Source organism: Melanaphis sacchari, unplaced genomic scaffold, assembly GCF_002803265.2.
Source record: "Melanaphis sacchari strain LSU unplaced genomic scaffold, SCAv2.0 Contig4_pilon_pilon, whole genome shotgun sequence".
Taxonomy (NCBI): domain Eukaryota; kingdom Metazoa; phylum Arthropoda; class Insecta; order Hemiptera; family Aphididae; genus Melanaphis; species Melanaphis sacchari.
The window spans coordinates 1,981,881-2,000,775 of record NW_020271335.1 but is presented as its reverse complement, the minus strand read 5'-3'; the positions used below and the strand labels follow the sequence as shown (position 1 = coordinate 2,000,775).

At 23.5% G+C, this 18,895-nt stretch overlaps 3 protein-coding genes across 5 annotated transcripts; 1 reads left to right on the top strand and 2 right to left on the bottom strand.

Moving 5' to 3' along the window:
- Positions 1-237: 237 nt before the first annotated feature.
- LOC112598927 (serine protease snake-like) lies at positions 238-3,525 on the bottom strand. Its single transcript, XM_025345594.1, has 7 exons — positions 3,353-3,525; positions 1,709-1,939; positions 1,449-1,603; positions 1,268-1,389; positions 938-1,197; positions 671-843; positions 238-584 (listed from the first exon to the last, which is right to left on the bottom strand). Exons 1-7 carry the CDS (start codon positions 3,447-3,449, stop codon positions 405-407), a joined length of 1,218 nt encoding a protein of 405 aa, XP_025201379.1. The 5' UTR covers positions 3,450-3,525; the 3' UTR covers positions 238-404.
- Positions 3,526-6,062: 2,537 nt separating this feature from the next.
- LOC112599142 lies at positions 6,063-14,803 on the top strand. Of its 3 annotated transcripts, none has more exons than XM_025345908.1 (10): positions 6,066-6,199; positions 9,115-9,283; positions 11,304-11,397; positions 13,349-13,414; positions 13,474-13,533; positions 13,608-13,652; positions 13,763-13,826; positions 13,906-14,005; positions 14,227-14,340; positions 14,590-14,802. In XM_025345908.1, exons 3-10 carry the CDS (start codon positions 11,325-11,327, stop codon positions 14,761-14,763), a joined length of 696 nt encoding a protein of 231 aa, XP_025201693.1. In that variant the 5' UTR covers positions 6,066-6,199; positions 9,115-9,283; positions 11,304-11,324; the 3' UTR covers positions 14,764-14,802. The 3 variants fall into 3 exon arrangements, with proteins under 3 accessions (XP_025201695.1, XP_025201693.1, XP_025201692.1); XM_025345907.1 differs by lacking the exon at positions 6,066-6,199 and adding an exon at positions 8,859-9,009; XM_025345910.1 differs by lacking the exon at positions 9,115-9,283 and having other exon boundaries at positions 6,063-6,199; positions 14,590-14,803.
- A 321-nt stretch (positions 14,804-15,124) lies between these two features.
- Positions 15,125-18,895, bottom strand: LOC112599143. The gene is made up of 7 exons (XM_025345911.1): positions 18,714-18,895; positions 17,887-17,974; positions 16,897-16,961; positions 16,723-16,758; positions 15,582-15,693; positions 15,377-15,444; positions 15,125-15,276 (listed from the first exon to the last, which is right to left on the bottom strand). The coding sequence occupies exons 1-7, from the start codon at positions 18,780-18,782 to the stop codon at positions 15,214-15,216; spliced, it is 501 nt and encodes a 166-aa protein (XP_025201696.1). The 5' UTR covers positions 18,783-18,895; the 3' UTR covers positions 15,125-15,213.

The following is an 18,895-nucleotide window of genomic DNA, read 5'->3' as shown; positions in this document are numbered from 1 at the left end:
AACTATATTATTGAATAATTTATTATTTTAACATATTATTGATTATAATACATACATTTATTTTTTGCTAAACATTTTTAAAAGAGTGATGGACATATTTTCTGTTAATTGCTCATTAGCCGTTTAGCAATTATGTTTATAAATTTAATAGGTGAATGATGAATAATTAAAATGGATTGTATTATATTAAAAAAAAAAATTTACTTATCTGTATTCTTTATTTTACATTTAATATTATTTTATAGATACAGACAATATTGGAGTATAAACCTAATAAAGATTAACATAAATCACAGCTTATCTATAAACAATTAAAATATAAATTTGAATATGATCATATATTATGATTTTAAATGGAGATAAGTAAAATTTAATTCAAAGCTGTATTAGCCATTACTCATTAGTTATTTAATTTTTGGCCAAACGATTTGTTCAATCCATGAAATGTACTTCGATAACCGAGTATAAACAGCAGGCGAATCCTTTTCTCCGCAAGATGGCCCCGCAAATGATGTTATTCCTATTTGTGAATACATGCATATGTACTTATTGTGTTTTATTTGAATCGGACCACCGGAATCTCCCTATAACATTGTAAAATAAATTGTAATTAAAAAAATGTTTAAAAGGCAGAAATGTAATTAATTGTGTAGAAATATAAAATAATTACTCCACAAGTATCATTGCCGCCTTCTGGATTGCCAGCGCATATCATAAGATCATCAACTATTCCTTGTGATAATTTTTTATTTCTATTTGCCAGATATAAGAAACTTTTATCGCACTCTGCTGCCGGAATAGTGTCTATGCGTACTTTTAATAATTGCGAGCTAGAAAGTGCAGCTAAATATTTGTATTTTCATTATATTTATAAATTGTAATTTGTAAATGTATTTAGGTATATCATATAAAATATTGAATATAAAAATTAACTTACCTGTTTCTGTTCTTCCCCATCCTGTAGCTATTATTGCTGGGGGTGTTAAATAATGATCTGTATTGAGACAAATAGGTCGTACAAATGGCGAGAAATCTACATCTCTTTCTAAACGAAATAATGCTATATCATTATACAAAGAAGGTGGTTTATAATTTGGATGTACTATGCGTTCTACTATCCTATAATCTTTAGGTCTCGCCTCGTCAGTTTCCGATAGATAATCTAGATCACCTAAGCGGGCCCATTGTGCATATCTCCTAAAAATATAGATTTTTTTATAACAGTTTATAGATTAAATATAATGTATGTTAATGTAAGTAAACATACATTGTAAGTTTATTGCCGAATTTTTCACAGTGGGCTGCTGATAATACAAAATTCTTACTTATCAACGACCCTCCACAATTCCATGAATAAATGTCCGGTTTTTCGCTATAACCCAACAGAGCCTGTAATTATGTATAAATATAATAAAAATAAATATTAAATAGATGTTTCATATTATCACCATGTGAGGAAATTCTTTTGGTTTAGCTTCTGTACCGTTGGTAATCAAGGTAATGGCATCATAGCAATCTTTAACTTTGAGATAATTATTCTGATCTGATATTAATACTGGGTCCTTGATCTTATAATAAACTAATTCTGAATACTCAGCGCACACTATGCGTGAATTAAAAATATATAAGAATAATTATTAGATAAATTATTACAAAAGAATATTTTGAGTAAATTACTTATCACAGTAGTATACAGTAATATACATACTTTCAGTAGCTGAATATGTTTTCACTATTGGTTTTTTTGTTGTAAAAGTAGATGGATTAGTGGTGAGGGTTTTATTTTCTGGCGGACAACAAACTATTGGAATTGATCCACTGAATGAGCATAGTTGCGGTGTAATATTTTTCTTAAGTCCTTCCTTTGCAACTGGACAGTTTTCAATTTTCCGACAAATGGAGTTGGGAGATCTGCCATCACCTTTGCGGCAAATATCACCTACACAAGAATAATATATAAATACCTATATATGTTAATAGTAATTTTATTGATATAATTAACACTTTAATATAAAATGAAAAAAATACAAAATTCGATCGATATTTTAATTATCTTGTGTGGTAAATATTATTTTATACTTAAATAGTATAAAAATCTGTTTATTAAGTAAGAATTATGTCATATTAAAATCTTAATTATTATGTTGGTTGAGATATTTTGAAGTCTGTTGTCTTTTAAGTTTAAATACATTATTTTCAAACGTTTAGGTGATCAGAAAATACCACAAGAATTGTTCGGACTAATAAAAATTTATCGAAATAATCAAAATATTTATTGTTTTCATACTTTTAAATGAAAACTAAATCAATAATTATACATAAATTTGAATAATTTAGACTTTTTTGAGATAAAAAAAAACTTTTTTTTTAAATATTTTGAATGCAGTTTACATAACAGTTAATTATTTAATATTGTCATTTGTCGTCACATTTCTTTAAAAATATTGTTTAAAGCGTTAAAAAAATGTACAATAAATAAAAATAAAATATAAAAAAGGGTAATCACTACGCTGTACAGTAGATATCGAGTATACCTCGTCATTGAGTAAGTAACTACTGTAATGTATTTTAAATTATTGCGAATGAAAAATTATACTAGATAAAGACAGTTTGTTAATCTATATTTCAAACTATATTACTTTATTTTATTTCAGATTTTTTTTAAATTTTTATTAAAAACTACACATATGTATAAATAGCTCAAATTTAATCAAAATATTTTGAAATGTATACAATACATAATTGTATAAAAAATTCTAATTTAAACTCTTGGTAAAAAATTTAAGTACCTACGTAACGTAACTTGTTTTTTGAATAATAATACAATTTTATTGAGAACTAGTTTTCAGTAAAAATTTCCATAATTCCTGATAATTTTTAATTTTGATCTCTCAAAAATACTGACTATAATTACTTGACTATCATATATTTAAATTAAAAAATTAAAACTCTTTTCCTATTTAATAAATCTTGTTTACATACACAAAAAGCATATAGGTACTCATCGTCTCATCATCACAAAATCAATAAATGCATTTCTCCACTTAGAATCTAAAATAATGTCTATCACATGAAATATAAATATATTACATTAATATGACTAGTATATTAAAGAAAAATATTATTCTCGTATACCTTCCTATGACTTCTCTGTTAGAGTAATCTGCGTTTAATTAACAATTTACGAATATGATATCTTATTATATTTAACTCTTATAATATACTCTAAAGAAAATATAGATTATTATTTATTATAAAACCAATAAGTCTATACTCCGCCCATCATTATCTCTGATAATGTCAATTATTTTGGAAAGTGGACTATAATAAAAATAATAAAATGTAATCGTACCTTCATATAATTCCAGTATTTGTGCATTGTATTCCAAATTCATGAAACATAATATTAACACAATCAAAAAATATTTTAAGCTTGTATAATTCTTCATTATTAATAAAATAGTTTTAATATCTTATTCTAACTAAGAATTTATTGATATTTCTGTTTATACTAATCAACAAGGTAAACAGACCTACAGTTTATTGTAGATTTGTTTAAATTAGTTAATTATACAACACACACACGCACACATACGATGATAATAAACCCCACTTCGTTATACTGGTTCTTGACCATGGAATGCAATGTTATATTTTATACCTAACTCAAAAATATTTATATTGAGTAGTCGAGGTCACATCCTCAAATATTATAACTACAAATTAATAATCAGTGGGTGGAAAAATAATATTTATTTTTTTTTCGGCTGGTCAGTGGTAACAATTGACTATTGTTTATTTTTATATATTTTGAACTTTTCTTAGAAAAAGAGAAACGTGCGATGATATGTGTTTTTTTGGTTTCTCATAAAAACTAGCAAGTAACAATATATTTTAAGTAGTTAGATTTCTTAATTTTTAAGTAAGTATAAAAATGTCCTTTTATTAACTTATTAGGCTACTACTAATAATTATTAATCATATAATCAATGACGTGTCTATTACTTATAAATCTAAAAAAACTGAATTATTTCTTAGAACCATTTATTAATTTAATAGCATTTCTTAGAAGATCTTGCCTAATATCCATAATTTCGTAATAATTAACATTTATTATCAACACGATTTATAATGAAAAATGCACAACAACCATCGTTATAAATTATTACACTTTAACCAGTTTAATTTAATATATCAATTACTAGCAAAATTTAAATTAATAAATATAAACTATAAACATCTAAAGTATTCTAGTAACAACTAACATTATATATTATGTTGTTTTAACATGTCTATTGCTTTCAACAATAAGTTCAAACAGAAAAATAATTGTAACGTAAATAGTTGTGATTTGTATAAAAAATAAATATCAATAAAAGTAAATATACAACTTTAAAATATATATTTTTATAATTTGATTATTAACCATTAGTTAATTTATTTATTTTCACATAATTTGTTCATGAAACTGATTCAAAAGACAAAAATTTAAAGATAGTTAGTTAATGATTTTTAATTAAAATACAATTATTGTATGTATTTTAAAATTGAAGATTTTAAACAGAATAATTAATGCATAGGCTTAAACTTTTCAATGATAAGTGTGTTTTATTTTATGTACATCACCACCTTAAAGAAAAGTAGAAATACTCTTGAAATATTTTTGGGAACAATTACTAGAAATACATCAGATCTAGTCGTTACATGGGGGTGAAATAAATATTCCCAGTCATTTTTTTTATAATATGGAGAAAAACAAATTTTTATTTTTATTGTAATTAAAAAGGAATAATCTTAAAGCTATGAAAAAATTAACAAATGTATTGCATTATGTATTTTTAAAACACAATACAGTATTCAAAGTAGCTTTTTAAATATATTTAAAAATTATCTCGAAAATTGTATTCGTTTAAGTGTTCTTAGTTTAGTTAAATATAATAAATAATTTATTATGTAATATAAAAATATATAATAAAGATAAAGTATTAAAAAAATGAACTTAATCTTCAATTTCTTGAATCCTAAAACTTCTAAAAATATATCTATTTCTATTTTGAAGATGGACTCAAACCCTTAAATAGGACTAAACTAAAAGAGAACACAACAAATGTGTTTGTAATATTATATAGGACATAGGTTATAGGTACAACTATACAAGGTATTCTATCAAAATTTACAAAATAGTCAATAGATATTAATGATATTATAATAATATAAGAATTGTATGTACTTATGTTTTATAGGTATTTTACATTATACCATAAGTCGTACCTACTGAGATATCAAATCCATATAGACATTTGCTTAATTTTTATTTGTTATTTATTTTTTTATTTTTTTATTAAAATGTTGACTGATAAAATGTAGAATTAATGTACCATTCCCTTATCCCTCCGTAAACAATAAAACGATATTTTGTGTTGTTATTATATAATGTATAATGTTGTACATTTAGAGAAAAATGGAGAAGTCATTTATTGTGAAACATTTGTTAAAAACCAATCTCCGGATTGAAAAACAAAAAAAAAAAAATGTTGTACAAAATATTTTTTTTAAAACAGTCATTACCTCGGAAATTAGGTATTGGGATGTGCAATTAAAATAATTATACATCTTCTACGTCACTAAACTTTAGGTTAATTCAGTGTTTCTATTTAAAACATCAGTAACATCACATGCAATATGCATTAAAATATCTACGTTCTGTATTATTATTAAATTTTCCAGTCGGACTTTTTCCGTGTTCACTTATTTTGGGAACGTACATGATTTATGTCGGTCGACGTCGACAACGGTGATACAATAAATCTATGACAACATTATCGATTATCGAGCCGTAGCTCGTAGGTATGAACACTGTGCAGCGCCGCCGAAGCTCTAAATTCCGATAGATAACGTAATTTCGTGCACGTTCTCGATATGGATAATGGATATCAATTATCGAACCGTGTGGGTCGATATGTATACATTCTCTACGTCGTCCTGGCCAAGGTTTATATTATATAATAGATATTATACTATTTAGTGTTTTCTATAAACCTTACGTCCTAGTGGCATCCCACATCATAACATACAACGGATAAAACGCGAGTAGAATCAATTATGCGTGTTGTGTATGGATCGCATTGAACAATCATGTCATACCATAGAACAATAATGTTGATCATACCTCCATCTTCCATCACCTGTTAACTTATAGGTAAATTATAACAATTATATTATTCTATGAATTAACTATGTTCAGTATGATCCACATTCCACATATATTTATATAAAACTAAATAGCCTTCTACGTACTTGATTATTTGCATAATAAATTTGTTAATTTAAGACAAAATAATGGCTTAATTTTAGGATCTGGGAGTTCATTTAAAATAATAATGGAAGCTGAATAAATTCTTTTAATTTTAATAAACCTTAGTGTGCTTGAATTAAATAAAATATATTATTAATCATAATATATTCAGTAATTTAGATTGCCATTGTAGTATTTTGGAATGACATCATAAAATTATTTTGATCACTATTTTAATTAAAGATATTTAAGCATAAGACTCAAATAATTTAATAAACAACGATCTGTATTAATAAAACAACCAGTAACAGATATAATAGAATTTCATAACACTCATAACTTATTAAGTTAAATAAATTAGTTTTATTTACAAATCATTTATGTAATAATTAAATTTAGGTATATTTTATATCTAATATGTTTTGTAGGTACCTAATTTTAAGTATTTTATTAAAAATGTTAAATCTATTTTCTTTAATTATTTTTTTATTTTTATTTTGTGTTAACATTGGGTTTGGGTAAGTTTGACATTTGAATTTTTTATTAAGGCTATAGCCTATAAACGCAAAATTTAACCTAAATAGACTAAATGCAACCCAAAAGCCCAAAAATAAATATTCCATAAGCACAAAATAAAAACCTTTTTAACAAACCATGAGTGCAAATAAATTTCACAAAAATAAAGTGTATTTTATCAGTTAGAAATACTGTATATTATATTGTATAGTTATTTTAAATGTTTATCAACCTTCACCGTAATTCGTTACGGTAAAATACGATACGATAATATTAAACTTCAACTGGACTCGATCACTATTGATGTATTTTTGAATTAGGTATAAAAAATATTATACATTTAATTAAAATGAATAATTAATAATTAAAAATAAACTTATAGCGTAACGTGTAAAATATTTATTTTTGTGCTTTTATCCTACTATTAAGATACAAAATCGCAAAATGAATTTTCGCTTTTGGGTTTCAACGTTTTGTTATTATCATTCACATATTTTTCTAATATTTTATGTGATTTTTAATTTGTATTTACTTCAATAAATTATGTACTTTATAATTTTATATAGTAACTAGTAAGTATAATGTAATATATTTCCTATACTTATACCTAGCCTAAGCCCTAAGGATACTGAAGGGAAAACGCGAGTTAGGTCCCGAGATATTTTATCCCTTAAAAAAAACACGAGTTGGGTTCGTGGTAATATATATATATTATTATTATTATTATATTATTAAATAATAATAATAATATCATATCTTATCTTAATAAGACGTATAATACAACGTAACCGGACAGTTGTCGCCGGATAACATATTGTAACTTGCCAGTATATCGGCACGTATCAACGCTAGAAGTGTCCATCTAATAAAATATAAAATAAAATAAGTATAGTGTTTTGTAGTGTTATTTTTTAAGAGAAAAGATGCTTTCTTTTACTAGTGGAGAATTGACGCGGTTAAATTTTGTAAAAGAAGTGTCATTTAAATTTATTCCCTAGCTTATATTAGTACAAATATTTATTACTTATTTTTTATTTTAATACAAATATTTATTACTAAATAATATATAATATTTTTTATTTTCTAAAATTAATCTAATTATTTAATAATAATTTTAATATTTTAATAATTTTTACATCAGACCTTAACATAACAAAAATCAAAATTTTTGGGAAACATTCTAGCCAATCTCCACGTGGTGTCTTCTAGGTAGGTAACGCAAATAGGTTAGTCCCAACTCATGTACTTACTCTATAAAATTTACTAGGACCCAACTCGTGTACCTATTATATAAAGTAAACCGGGACCCAAATCATGCTGTTTTTGAAATCTGGGACCAAACTCAAGTTTCTCCATGTTGAAATAAGTTTTATAGCATTGGCAACGATAAAAATTGTTAAGCCTTTCTTTAACGAGTACCTACAGTATCTTTTAGGCTGTATTGTTGTTAGGTAACTGTTAACAGCTTAACAGACAATAAATGAAATCTAAATTGTTAGTGTTGCGGAGAATTATTTAATTTTCCAAACTATTGGAAATAATAACATCAATTTCTTTGTATGTCCCTGCCGTATAAATAATAAATTTCCACATTTCACAAATTTACGTCATTTATTAATAGTACTTGAATTTTATTAAACATTAATATTAGAAAAAATAAGCACCTATTTCTCTTTTATCATTATGCAGTATGCATTATTTATTATTTTATTGCATTAATACCTAAATATTAAATAGTAATAAATAAATAGCTACAATTTTTAAATTCCATATTACTATTTACTATAATATTAGTGTCTACATATTATATTAGCTACTTATCACATACCATATTGATAGCAGATTATAAACATTGCCCTACCTATACATGGCGGCTATGTAGGCTTCAATTATTAAAAGTATAATAATTGTCAATTGACTATCTGACCATATATCACCAATGAAGAACCATTGAACATTGAACAGAATTATGAAAATAGTAACAATAATAAAGATAAAAAATTATAGTTGTTAAGTGCTATTATCAGTAGCACGATCCGCCATTCTAACTTGGAAAGTGATAATGAAATGGATGTATATTGTATGATATGTCATATTATAGCTTATAACTTATAAGCTTAAAGCCTAACTTTAACAGTAAACACTCAACACTAAACAGTTAAATAATATTCTGCATAAATAATGGTTTTACTTTTTAGGTATTATTAATTTTTCACATTCACGTGCGTTCTAAGTTTACACATAGACACGGAGTGTTTTTTTTTTTAATTAATGATTTTACAATTTAACTTTTGTTTCGCTAGACGAAATGAAGCTTTAACGGATTCTTGTAATTTTCAAAAGTACACTATCAACTACCTATATATTAATGGTTCTTATTTTATATCGATATTATGAAAAACGTATGGGTGTGCTCTACTTCCACTACCCACTACAAATGATGGGTCATTTCGTTGGTTAAAGATTAAGCTGGTAAGTAAATAATATCATATAGTGTACCCATACTTCACTACTATAGTCGTATATTATACTTTATTTGAAATAATAGAGAAATAAACATGTTTTAATTTACTAATCATATAATTATTTTTAATTAGGTAAAGTTTTTCAATTTAAACTTGAATAATGCTATTTTATAATATTCAAATTTATTTGCTTGATAAATACACACCATTAATTTTAAAGTATGTTCTTTTTTTAAAGTACCTACTTAAGTATTTACAATTGCTCTTTTTGTATAAGTGTTATTACTTTGTATTTTTTTCTTATTGTAATTAGTGCTTATTATAGATTTACTGTCTATAATTTATTTTCTAATTATAAAATATCTTAATAGCATTTTTTTTACTTTGATGAAAATAGTTTCAAGAACCTGGTATGCACAATAATTTGTTTTTTGATAATATTAAAAATGGCGATGTAGCTATTTCACTATTATTTTTAATTTAATTGAAAAATATAAATATAAATTTTCTAGACATTTAATTATTATTATATAATGTATTTAATACAATTTGTTCTAAAGATAAAAAAAATTCAATTTCGTATTTATATAAAATATTAGCACGAATTTGATGTATTGATTAAAAATTTTACTTAGTACAATAAAATTTCAATCTCACCTGTAAAATTTAATTTTATATTATTGATAAATTATAAATTTGTAAAGTTTAATATCTTGGTTTATTAAATATTATTAAAAGCTGTGTGTCTATGAACTAATACTGCCATAATCCAACTTTTAGTAAAAAATATCAATAGTTTCACGAGTTGGTATAACTCATTTTTATTACTTATTAATTTCTCTATAATATAAAAGAATTAGTTAAAATTAGTAATTTTTAGTTAATACTACATTTACAACATAATATGTGATACTAACTACAGTTTATTTAATTCCAATTATTTTTAGACTGTTAGCTATTTTTAAAATCCATAAAAAATACCTAAATAAACCATGTACTAAAGATAAATAAATCATTAAATCTATTGATTATTCTTATCATCTTAAAAAATAAGAAGCATTTTATGAAGATTAAGTGTATTTTTAATTTATAACTGCATTGATTAATTCTATTGGTAACTTTGGTACATAATACATTTATAAAACCAGGTACAATATCAATTTCTAATTATCTGATTAAAGAAAGAAGTTAAGTAGGTATTAAATATAATTAATTATATCATTGATAAACAGTAATTATTTTATCACTGTTTTTAATTGAAAGATTTTTCTTTGATGTATAATTTAATTTTGATAATATATAAAGAGAAGGAAAAGCGTCTTAAATATTTTAAAGTGCATTAATTTATTTATTTTGGAAATTTTAACAATACTTCATAATTAAAGTTTATATGTTTATGATGATTTAATTTCTCTATGACCTTTGACATATATGTTAATAATTGATTATCTTTTTCAAAACATACATGCTTATAAGTTATAGCATTATGCCAAAAAAATTTTAGTTTTATAAAAATTTAAGATAGAAATCTAGAAGGATTCAACCTTATTGATTCATTTATTATTTAATATAATTTCAGATCATAATACATCAGACAAAAAAAATATTTTACGGTATTTGAAGGAGTTTGGTATTTTATTTAGACTTTTTTGAAAAATTTTACCTGGATTCTTTAATTTTTAACTGCTTTTACAGTTATATATATTTTTAAGTTTTAAATTTTTAGTATTGCTTCAATTTTGAATGCAATATTAGTATGAATTGTATTATAATAATATGTATGCTCTATTGCCCTAGCTTCTCCAAAAGTTAAATAATATTACTTGAAGTTTTCTGAGTTTTCATTAAATTTTAAATTTTATTTTTGTATTGGAATAGTTTGCCTAAGTATAATGTATTATATATTATAATATATTCATAAATTTAAAAAAAAATTAAAAAACAAAAATTATAATTTTATGTTTATATGACTATTAAAAGCATGTGTTATTTTACTATGTTTTGTTTTTGTGCTGTGTTTCAATCAGGTTCTATATGCTAAGATAAGTATGGTAAAAAGAGTTTCTAAATCTGATTGGGATGCAGATCCGGAAATTGGTGAACACGAAGTCAGATATTCAGGTATTTTTAAGTGTTTTAAATAAATTATTTATAATAATTATATAGAGCATTTTAATAATATAGTATACTATATCATAGGTGCAATTAGACCAATATTTTAAAAGGTGCACAAAAAGTGATGAACTCACAGATAGCGCTGGGAATATATTTATGTATACTTAATTATTTTTCTCAGTGTAAAATATAGTACAAAATATATAATTAATGACAATATTTACTTCTAAATATTTAAATTTTAATAGTAAAATGTTGTAAATGTTGAGGGTGCACATTTTAAAGTTAGGCATGCATAAATCTCTGTTCACCTAATTGCGCCAATTTTCTATATATATATATCTATACTAAAATAAAATTAATAAATATTATTATGACTTAATCCATATTATTATTGATGCCTAACTGATATTTTGATAATAATAGGGTAATTAATTATAATTAGAGCTATGAATTTAACATCAAGCACATACTAACATTAAACTAAATTAAATAATCCAAATCAGTCTAATTAATGCTTTTGTTAAATTTTAAAAAGTTTTATTTTTAATTTTCAATAATTATTAATCTGTATAAAGTTCTACTACTTTTAATTATTATTGAAAAAATATACTAAACAAAATCATAAAAAAAAATTAACTATGTTATTTCCCTGTCATAATTTCCATATTATTTATAAAAAATATTTTAATTTAAATAAGTACAATTTCTTAAAATTATTACTATTCACAATAATGCTTATATAAATATATTGGTTATGTTATGTTAAAATATTTTAAATTATTCAATTCATATTATTTATTAATAAGTAATAATATATAAACAATAAAATATTTGAAAAATATTAATTTTTAGTAAAAATTATATTTTAAGCCAAAGTTGGGCAGTAATTAGTAAAAAAAAAAAAAAAATTGAATGTTAGAAAATAACTAAGTTATTTATTTTCATAAATAATTGTAATTTAGTTGTTTTATTGAAATTAAAGTTATTTGTAAAATATTTACAGTATTTTTTATTATGAACTGTTTTATCTTGCATTGATTTCTGGTTATTATTTGTATTACATTTTAAAATTGAATAATATTGTACTTAATTGTATATATTATGTGAGTGCAATGATGAAAATATTATTGTCATGGTCACTTGAATTGTCTAGATGAAACCAGTCTGCTAATTAGAAATAATAATAATAATATAAATATAAAATTAGGTTTAACTTATCTTAATAATTTTTTTTTTTTAAGATAACTTAAATTGATTAAAAAAGTTGGTTAATTTACCTAGCTTTGACTTTAACATTAAATTAGTTTATACTGCATTTGACTTTAGAGTTATTCATTATTATATCAACAATTTACAATAATGTTCCTAATTTTAATCTTCAATCAATAAAAAAATCATTATTTTTAATAAGATTCAAAATTTATTATAGCTTTAAATAAAATAAAATACAAATATCCAATTCCACTTGTGAATTTTGTTGTGCAAATAATTTGTAAGCGAGTATTAATAAATACCTCGGTAAATACTAAGTTGTAAAAACATAATTATCAAAGTTTATATAAATTTTTGATTATTATAATTTGAGATTTAATGAATTTTTTTGAACAGGGGTTGGCAAGAGGCAGCGCATGGAGGGAAAATAACTGGACCGCAAAAAATATTTTTTATTGCTGGTTTTCCACACATAATATATATTTAATTTATTTTATGATGAATTTAGAGATCATGATGGTATTCATCATTTATCACTGTTTACATATTAGTCAATAATTGTTATATTATCATAACTATTATTGACTAATATTTAAGTTATTATTAGCCTTCAAAATTTTTTTTCAAATTTTCTAGACCTCCATAGAATTTAATTGCTGACCCTTGACATAGAAGATAATATAAATAATCTGATTATTAATTTTTACAGATGTAAATCTTAATTAATATTTTTATTTTATAGCATATGTTCTCAAATCAACAAAAAAATCTAGATTGTCACCAGAAAAAAGACCATTTTTGCCATATGGTAAGAATATATTTATTATTAATTTTTACTTTTCTAAAATTGACTTTTTTCTTTACTAGGCGTTGGACCAGTTGTTGACTGTGAAATTGATGATGATAGTGGAAAACCTGATTATTTAAGTAAGAATAAATTATATAGTTACAAATATATTTAATTAAACTGCTTAGTACAATTTTTTTTTAATAATTAATAGGTTATAGTATAATACCAAAAGAGAATAAAGAAAAGATAACAAAAGGTAAATAAATATATAAACTTCATAATAGACAATAAATTTAATTAAGCAAGGTATATATTTTATTATAAAAATACTTATTAATCAATTTTATTTTATTTTTATTATTTTAGAACAAACAAAAGAAGTAAAACAAACCAAAAAAACACCTAATTCAGAATTATCTCTAGACCATGTGTAAGAATTTTATATTTAATTTTTATAATTTTAAATTAAATAAGTATAAATAATAATATGTATTATTATTTATGTGTAGTCATAAGGTAATACGTGAATTAAAACTTCCTACATTTCAAAGGATTATAAAACAAAATAAATTTGAATTAATACGAATAGCAAAACGCCGTCCAGATCGGGTAAATAATGTAATTTTTATTCAAAAATATGAGGCCCTACTAAAATTAACCCTATATCATACATTGGCCCATTTCAATTAGCATTCTGGCAGATCACTAACAACTTTATTCATAAAAATGTAACCATTTAAGTGGCCTAAAAACCTTTTTATTAATGATCTTATAATTATAATTTGGCTCCATTATTCTTGTTATTTTTAATGTTGATTTTTTATTTTTAGTATCATTTATATGTAGCTAAACTTTTGCTAAGAACAATATTTAATCCTGTTCAGAAAGTTTGGATATATTCACAAATAAGGGAAGTATTAAATATCCCACCTCATGAATTTGCAGTAAGTAAATTTATTTGCAATTTAAAATATTATTAACCCTTTGACTGTTCTATTAAAACATTGCTATTCTTGGCTCTACTGCTACTTTATCAAATTTATTTTATTTTTCAAACTTTTTTTTAATTTGAGATTTTTATTCTATATCCTATAAATAAGAAGAAAGTGTAAATATGACAGCAGAGTCAAAGGGTTAAATATATCTATGTATTAAATAATGAGTAATGATATAATTTTTATTTGTTTGTTTAGAGTGTTAAATATGTATACACCGTGTTAGCACCAGAAGCAGCTCTAATGATTTTAAAGAATAAATTCAAATGCTTTGCCAAAATATGCGATGAAAATCAATTGAATACTTTGTCACTTTTAAATAGTACATTTTTTGATGACCGATTTGAAAAAGATTTACATTGTCGAACTTAACAAAATAATAATGCATTATAATTATTATGTATTGTAAGATTTATTTATTTTTTTATCATGTAAGTAAATGATATATAATAAATTGAAATATTTTTTCAAAATGATACTCTTTGATTTTAAGTAGAAAATATATTGATTTAAATTAGAATTTCCAGAAAGCATATTAAAATAATTAGTAGAGAAAACTGAACATTAGGACAAAATGTATTATAAATATCAGCTATTTTATTGATACCTATTACCAATGTAATCACTTTACTTATGAATAAGTTTTTTCATAAATAGGAAAATCACATAAGTAATTCATTAAAATTGCATTTTTATTTAATCAAATATTATGTAAATATAATTATTATTGATCCTGAAAATTTTAATAGTACCTACATAATATTATTAAGTCAAACAGATATGAAAATGGAAAACTATATAAAACTGGGTGACTGTAGAGATTTATTTCGATTTTGGTTTCATCTTCACTAGCATTTCAATCAACGTAGTCACGCGATCCTTCAGCTATATAGAAAAACAAAAATAAAAGTCAATGTTTAAAATTAAATTATCATACCTTCATAAATCAAAGGTACCTATACTTTATGTAATTGATGTTACTTACTGTTGGTGATTCCTTAAAAGCACATATAGCAAATTGCTCTGCTAGATCACATTTCTCCACACCTTTGACTTCATAAATAAAAACATGATATATTTTAATTGTAGAGAAGTTTTGATGTATTAAAAAATATTGATAAATTATAGGTAAAATTCATTAATAACTAACAATATGTGATATATGATAGTAGTGATGTATTAAAACTTACCATTTTGACATTTGTCATAAATATGTTGCAATTGACTCTTAATACTAGAATTATTGATACGGTTCACATATTCGAGGAATTTGGAAGGTTCAGATTGTCCATCTTTATTTATCTATAAGTGTGAAGAAAACAATTCAATTATTATTTATGATGTATTTACCTATTAGGTTATTAACTATGTTCATCAAAATTTATAGGTATATTGTATTCCAATATTTCATGTATCTTTGTGTAATGGTTTATTGTATAATGTTAATTTTAAAATTTATTTCAAAGGTAGAAATCTGAACTAGACTTATTCAGTAACCCCCTTAATGTTTAAAAATTATAGTTTAGTTTCTTTGATAATATAACGAGATTATTTTCCTTTTAAATTATATATTTTCAAAAGTTCTAAAAACTATATTACGCATTTAAGCAATAAGCATAAGTATTTTATTTATACAGCCATACAGGTGCTCTTAAAGCTTTTAAAAAATATTGAAGAGAAGGGCTTTAAAATTAGAATTTTTACAAATTTTTTACCAACTATATCGAGTGTACAAATTTGTGGATTTACTATAGTTTAAATGTGAATTTGAAAATTCAAACAGTCACAAATCAATTTGTCTTATGTTTAAAAAATTTTTACCAATGTATTCATTATGTTGGTATAAAGCCAGAGCATTTTCACAAAAGAGTACATTTTTTAGCCCTTATTTTTTAGTCTTAGAGTTTAATTTTTTTATACTATTTTTATTAAGCCCAACGTGCCTTTTATTTTATTCAATTTAGTACCTATTTTAATAAGAATCAACCTTAAATTTATTATGAAAATCTTTTTGTAAAAATAATATTAATAACCACGGAATTATACTTACTCAATACTTATATTATGTAGTACCTAATCCTATCTATGTGTTCATAAATTTCGTTAAGATTATTAAAATTTGTGGGAACATATAAGTAGCTTAAAGTTTATCTTCTCATTTCGAGATTGTTTTATGCATATTATATTAATTATATCCCACAACATTTTAGATTCCACTAAAACATTTAATAAATAAATAAAAAATGATGAAAATTGTATTACTTCCCTAAAAAATTAACTCAGAAGATAATCTGTATTCATAAAACAATATTACAATTTTAAATAACTTACCATTCCAAGTTCTTCCCCGGCACATGCCATGTGACACTATAAAAAATATAAATATATTATATATTTACATGTATAGGCATTATATTAATACATTTTATATTTTTATGTAGAAAAACTAATATAGTTGAAAAAACATACAAAATACGAATTAATATTTAATTGTAAATTACGTACTGTACATTGTTTATATTTAGCTTGAGTTATATCATATTTAGTCGTTACCATTTCACCGCACGTGCCTAAAACATTATGGATTATTATAATTAATATAATAAAATATTGTTAAAGTCATCAATTTCAATGATTACTAAAAATAAATTTATTATATTTAATCAATTTTTCACTATCATTATAGGTTCGTATCAAATTTCACGAATTATTTAATTTATCTACGTAGGTAACTTTAAAGATATCTCTACAATTTTTTTTTTTAGAACCAACGACGCCGTGGGAGTGTTATTGCAGTACCTACGTCCACGATCCCACCAGAACTTGATTTGGGAGATATATACATATCCAACAAGAAACAGCTTTAAGTATAGCTGCTCACATAATTAAAAAATCTTTCGATTTTTGGGATAAATATTCTCTCCACGACTGATCTATATAAAAGGTGATTGGGTGGCCTTCTAGGCTCTTAGCTCATCTGATTTGTACATGAGTGATTTTTTCTTTTTTTCCTTTAAAATAAGGTTTCTAAACTTAATAAATTACCCAGACACAGAGGTAGAGATTGGGGGTGTTTGAGGTGCTTTCCCAAAAAATCGATAACCCCCCCCCCCCCCAAAAAAAAAAAAAATTATTGTATTATGTACATTGTACATAATATGTAAATTGTACATTGTACCATACATAATAATTTATTTTAAATATTTTAATAATAGAAAATATAAATATTTAATTATCTACCTACGATAATACTTAATAATAAATAGATTTATATGTGTAACTTTCGTGTACAGTTTGTATTATTTCATAAAAATATAATTGTGATGGATGCAGGATAGGATATTAAATTATTTGATCCGTATCATTGTTTAGGACTTAAGGTACAAGGTCACAAATCATCAAATTAATTTCTTTCCTTATCAACAATATTGTAAATATAATAAAATTAATGATTAATTGTAAATTATAATTATATATTATAAATGTGCTATTTACCCCAATCAGCATCCTTAAAGCATTTAAAAACCACTGTGAATAATTTTGACATTAATTCCTTATCCCCTTTATCTGCATCATCAGAAGCCTAAAGTAAACAGAAATAAAAATTAATAAGCAGGCGTGGATCTAAAAATAATTTATGAACGGGCTCTTTTTATAGATAAATAACTAAAATCAAAAGTTTTTTCATTACTTGGTTATTTGTTATTATATTTATATTAACGGGCGGAGTAGTGAGTATTTAAAAACCGCGGAAGAAGCTCTGTTTTTTATACTGAGTGTTACTCTTATCGAACACTCATTATTTCAAAATCTATTTAAATATTTAATTACAATTCACAGTTAGTAGATACATAATTTTATTGAAATAATACAAAATTATTACCTGTATATAGTTTAAAAACTTAAAAACTATTGTAGTCATATTATAGATATATTGATATTTCTATATTCATGATTTAATTTATACACGATACACTCCAATATTTACCCTTTAAGATTCGTGCTTTTAAATCTAAGTAACTAATATTAGTAATGCAATTTTCTGTAAAAATGAAATTAATGGTACTTAGAATTTTATGGCTCTTAGATTTACACAAATAATTCAAACAAATTAAGCCGATAATATCTATCTGTTTGATGAGTTTTACGCATTATATTTACTAAAATAAGTTGAATTATAAAATACAAACTAATACCAATAACAACCTTTTTATTTACTCAAAATTTAGGTTAAAACTTATTTTAAACAATGAATTATTCGTAATGTTATTTTATTATTTATGTATAGTAATATATGTTTTAATGAATGGATAAGTACTTGCCTTATTGATTGAAAACATACAACCGAAAAATACAAATACTGATACCAATAATGTCTTTTTGATTATCATATTGAGTTTGGTTGTTTAAAATCTGTTACACAAAACAAATATATAATGATTGAACGAGTATTTAAGTTATTTATACTTGATACTTTTTACTAGTAAGTAGAAAAAACTGTTAG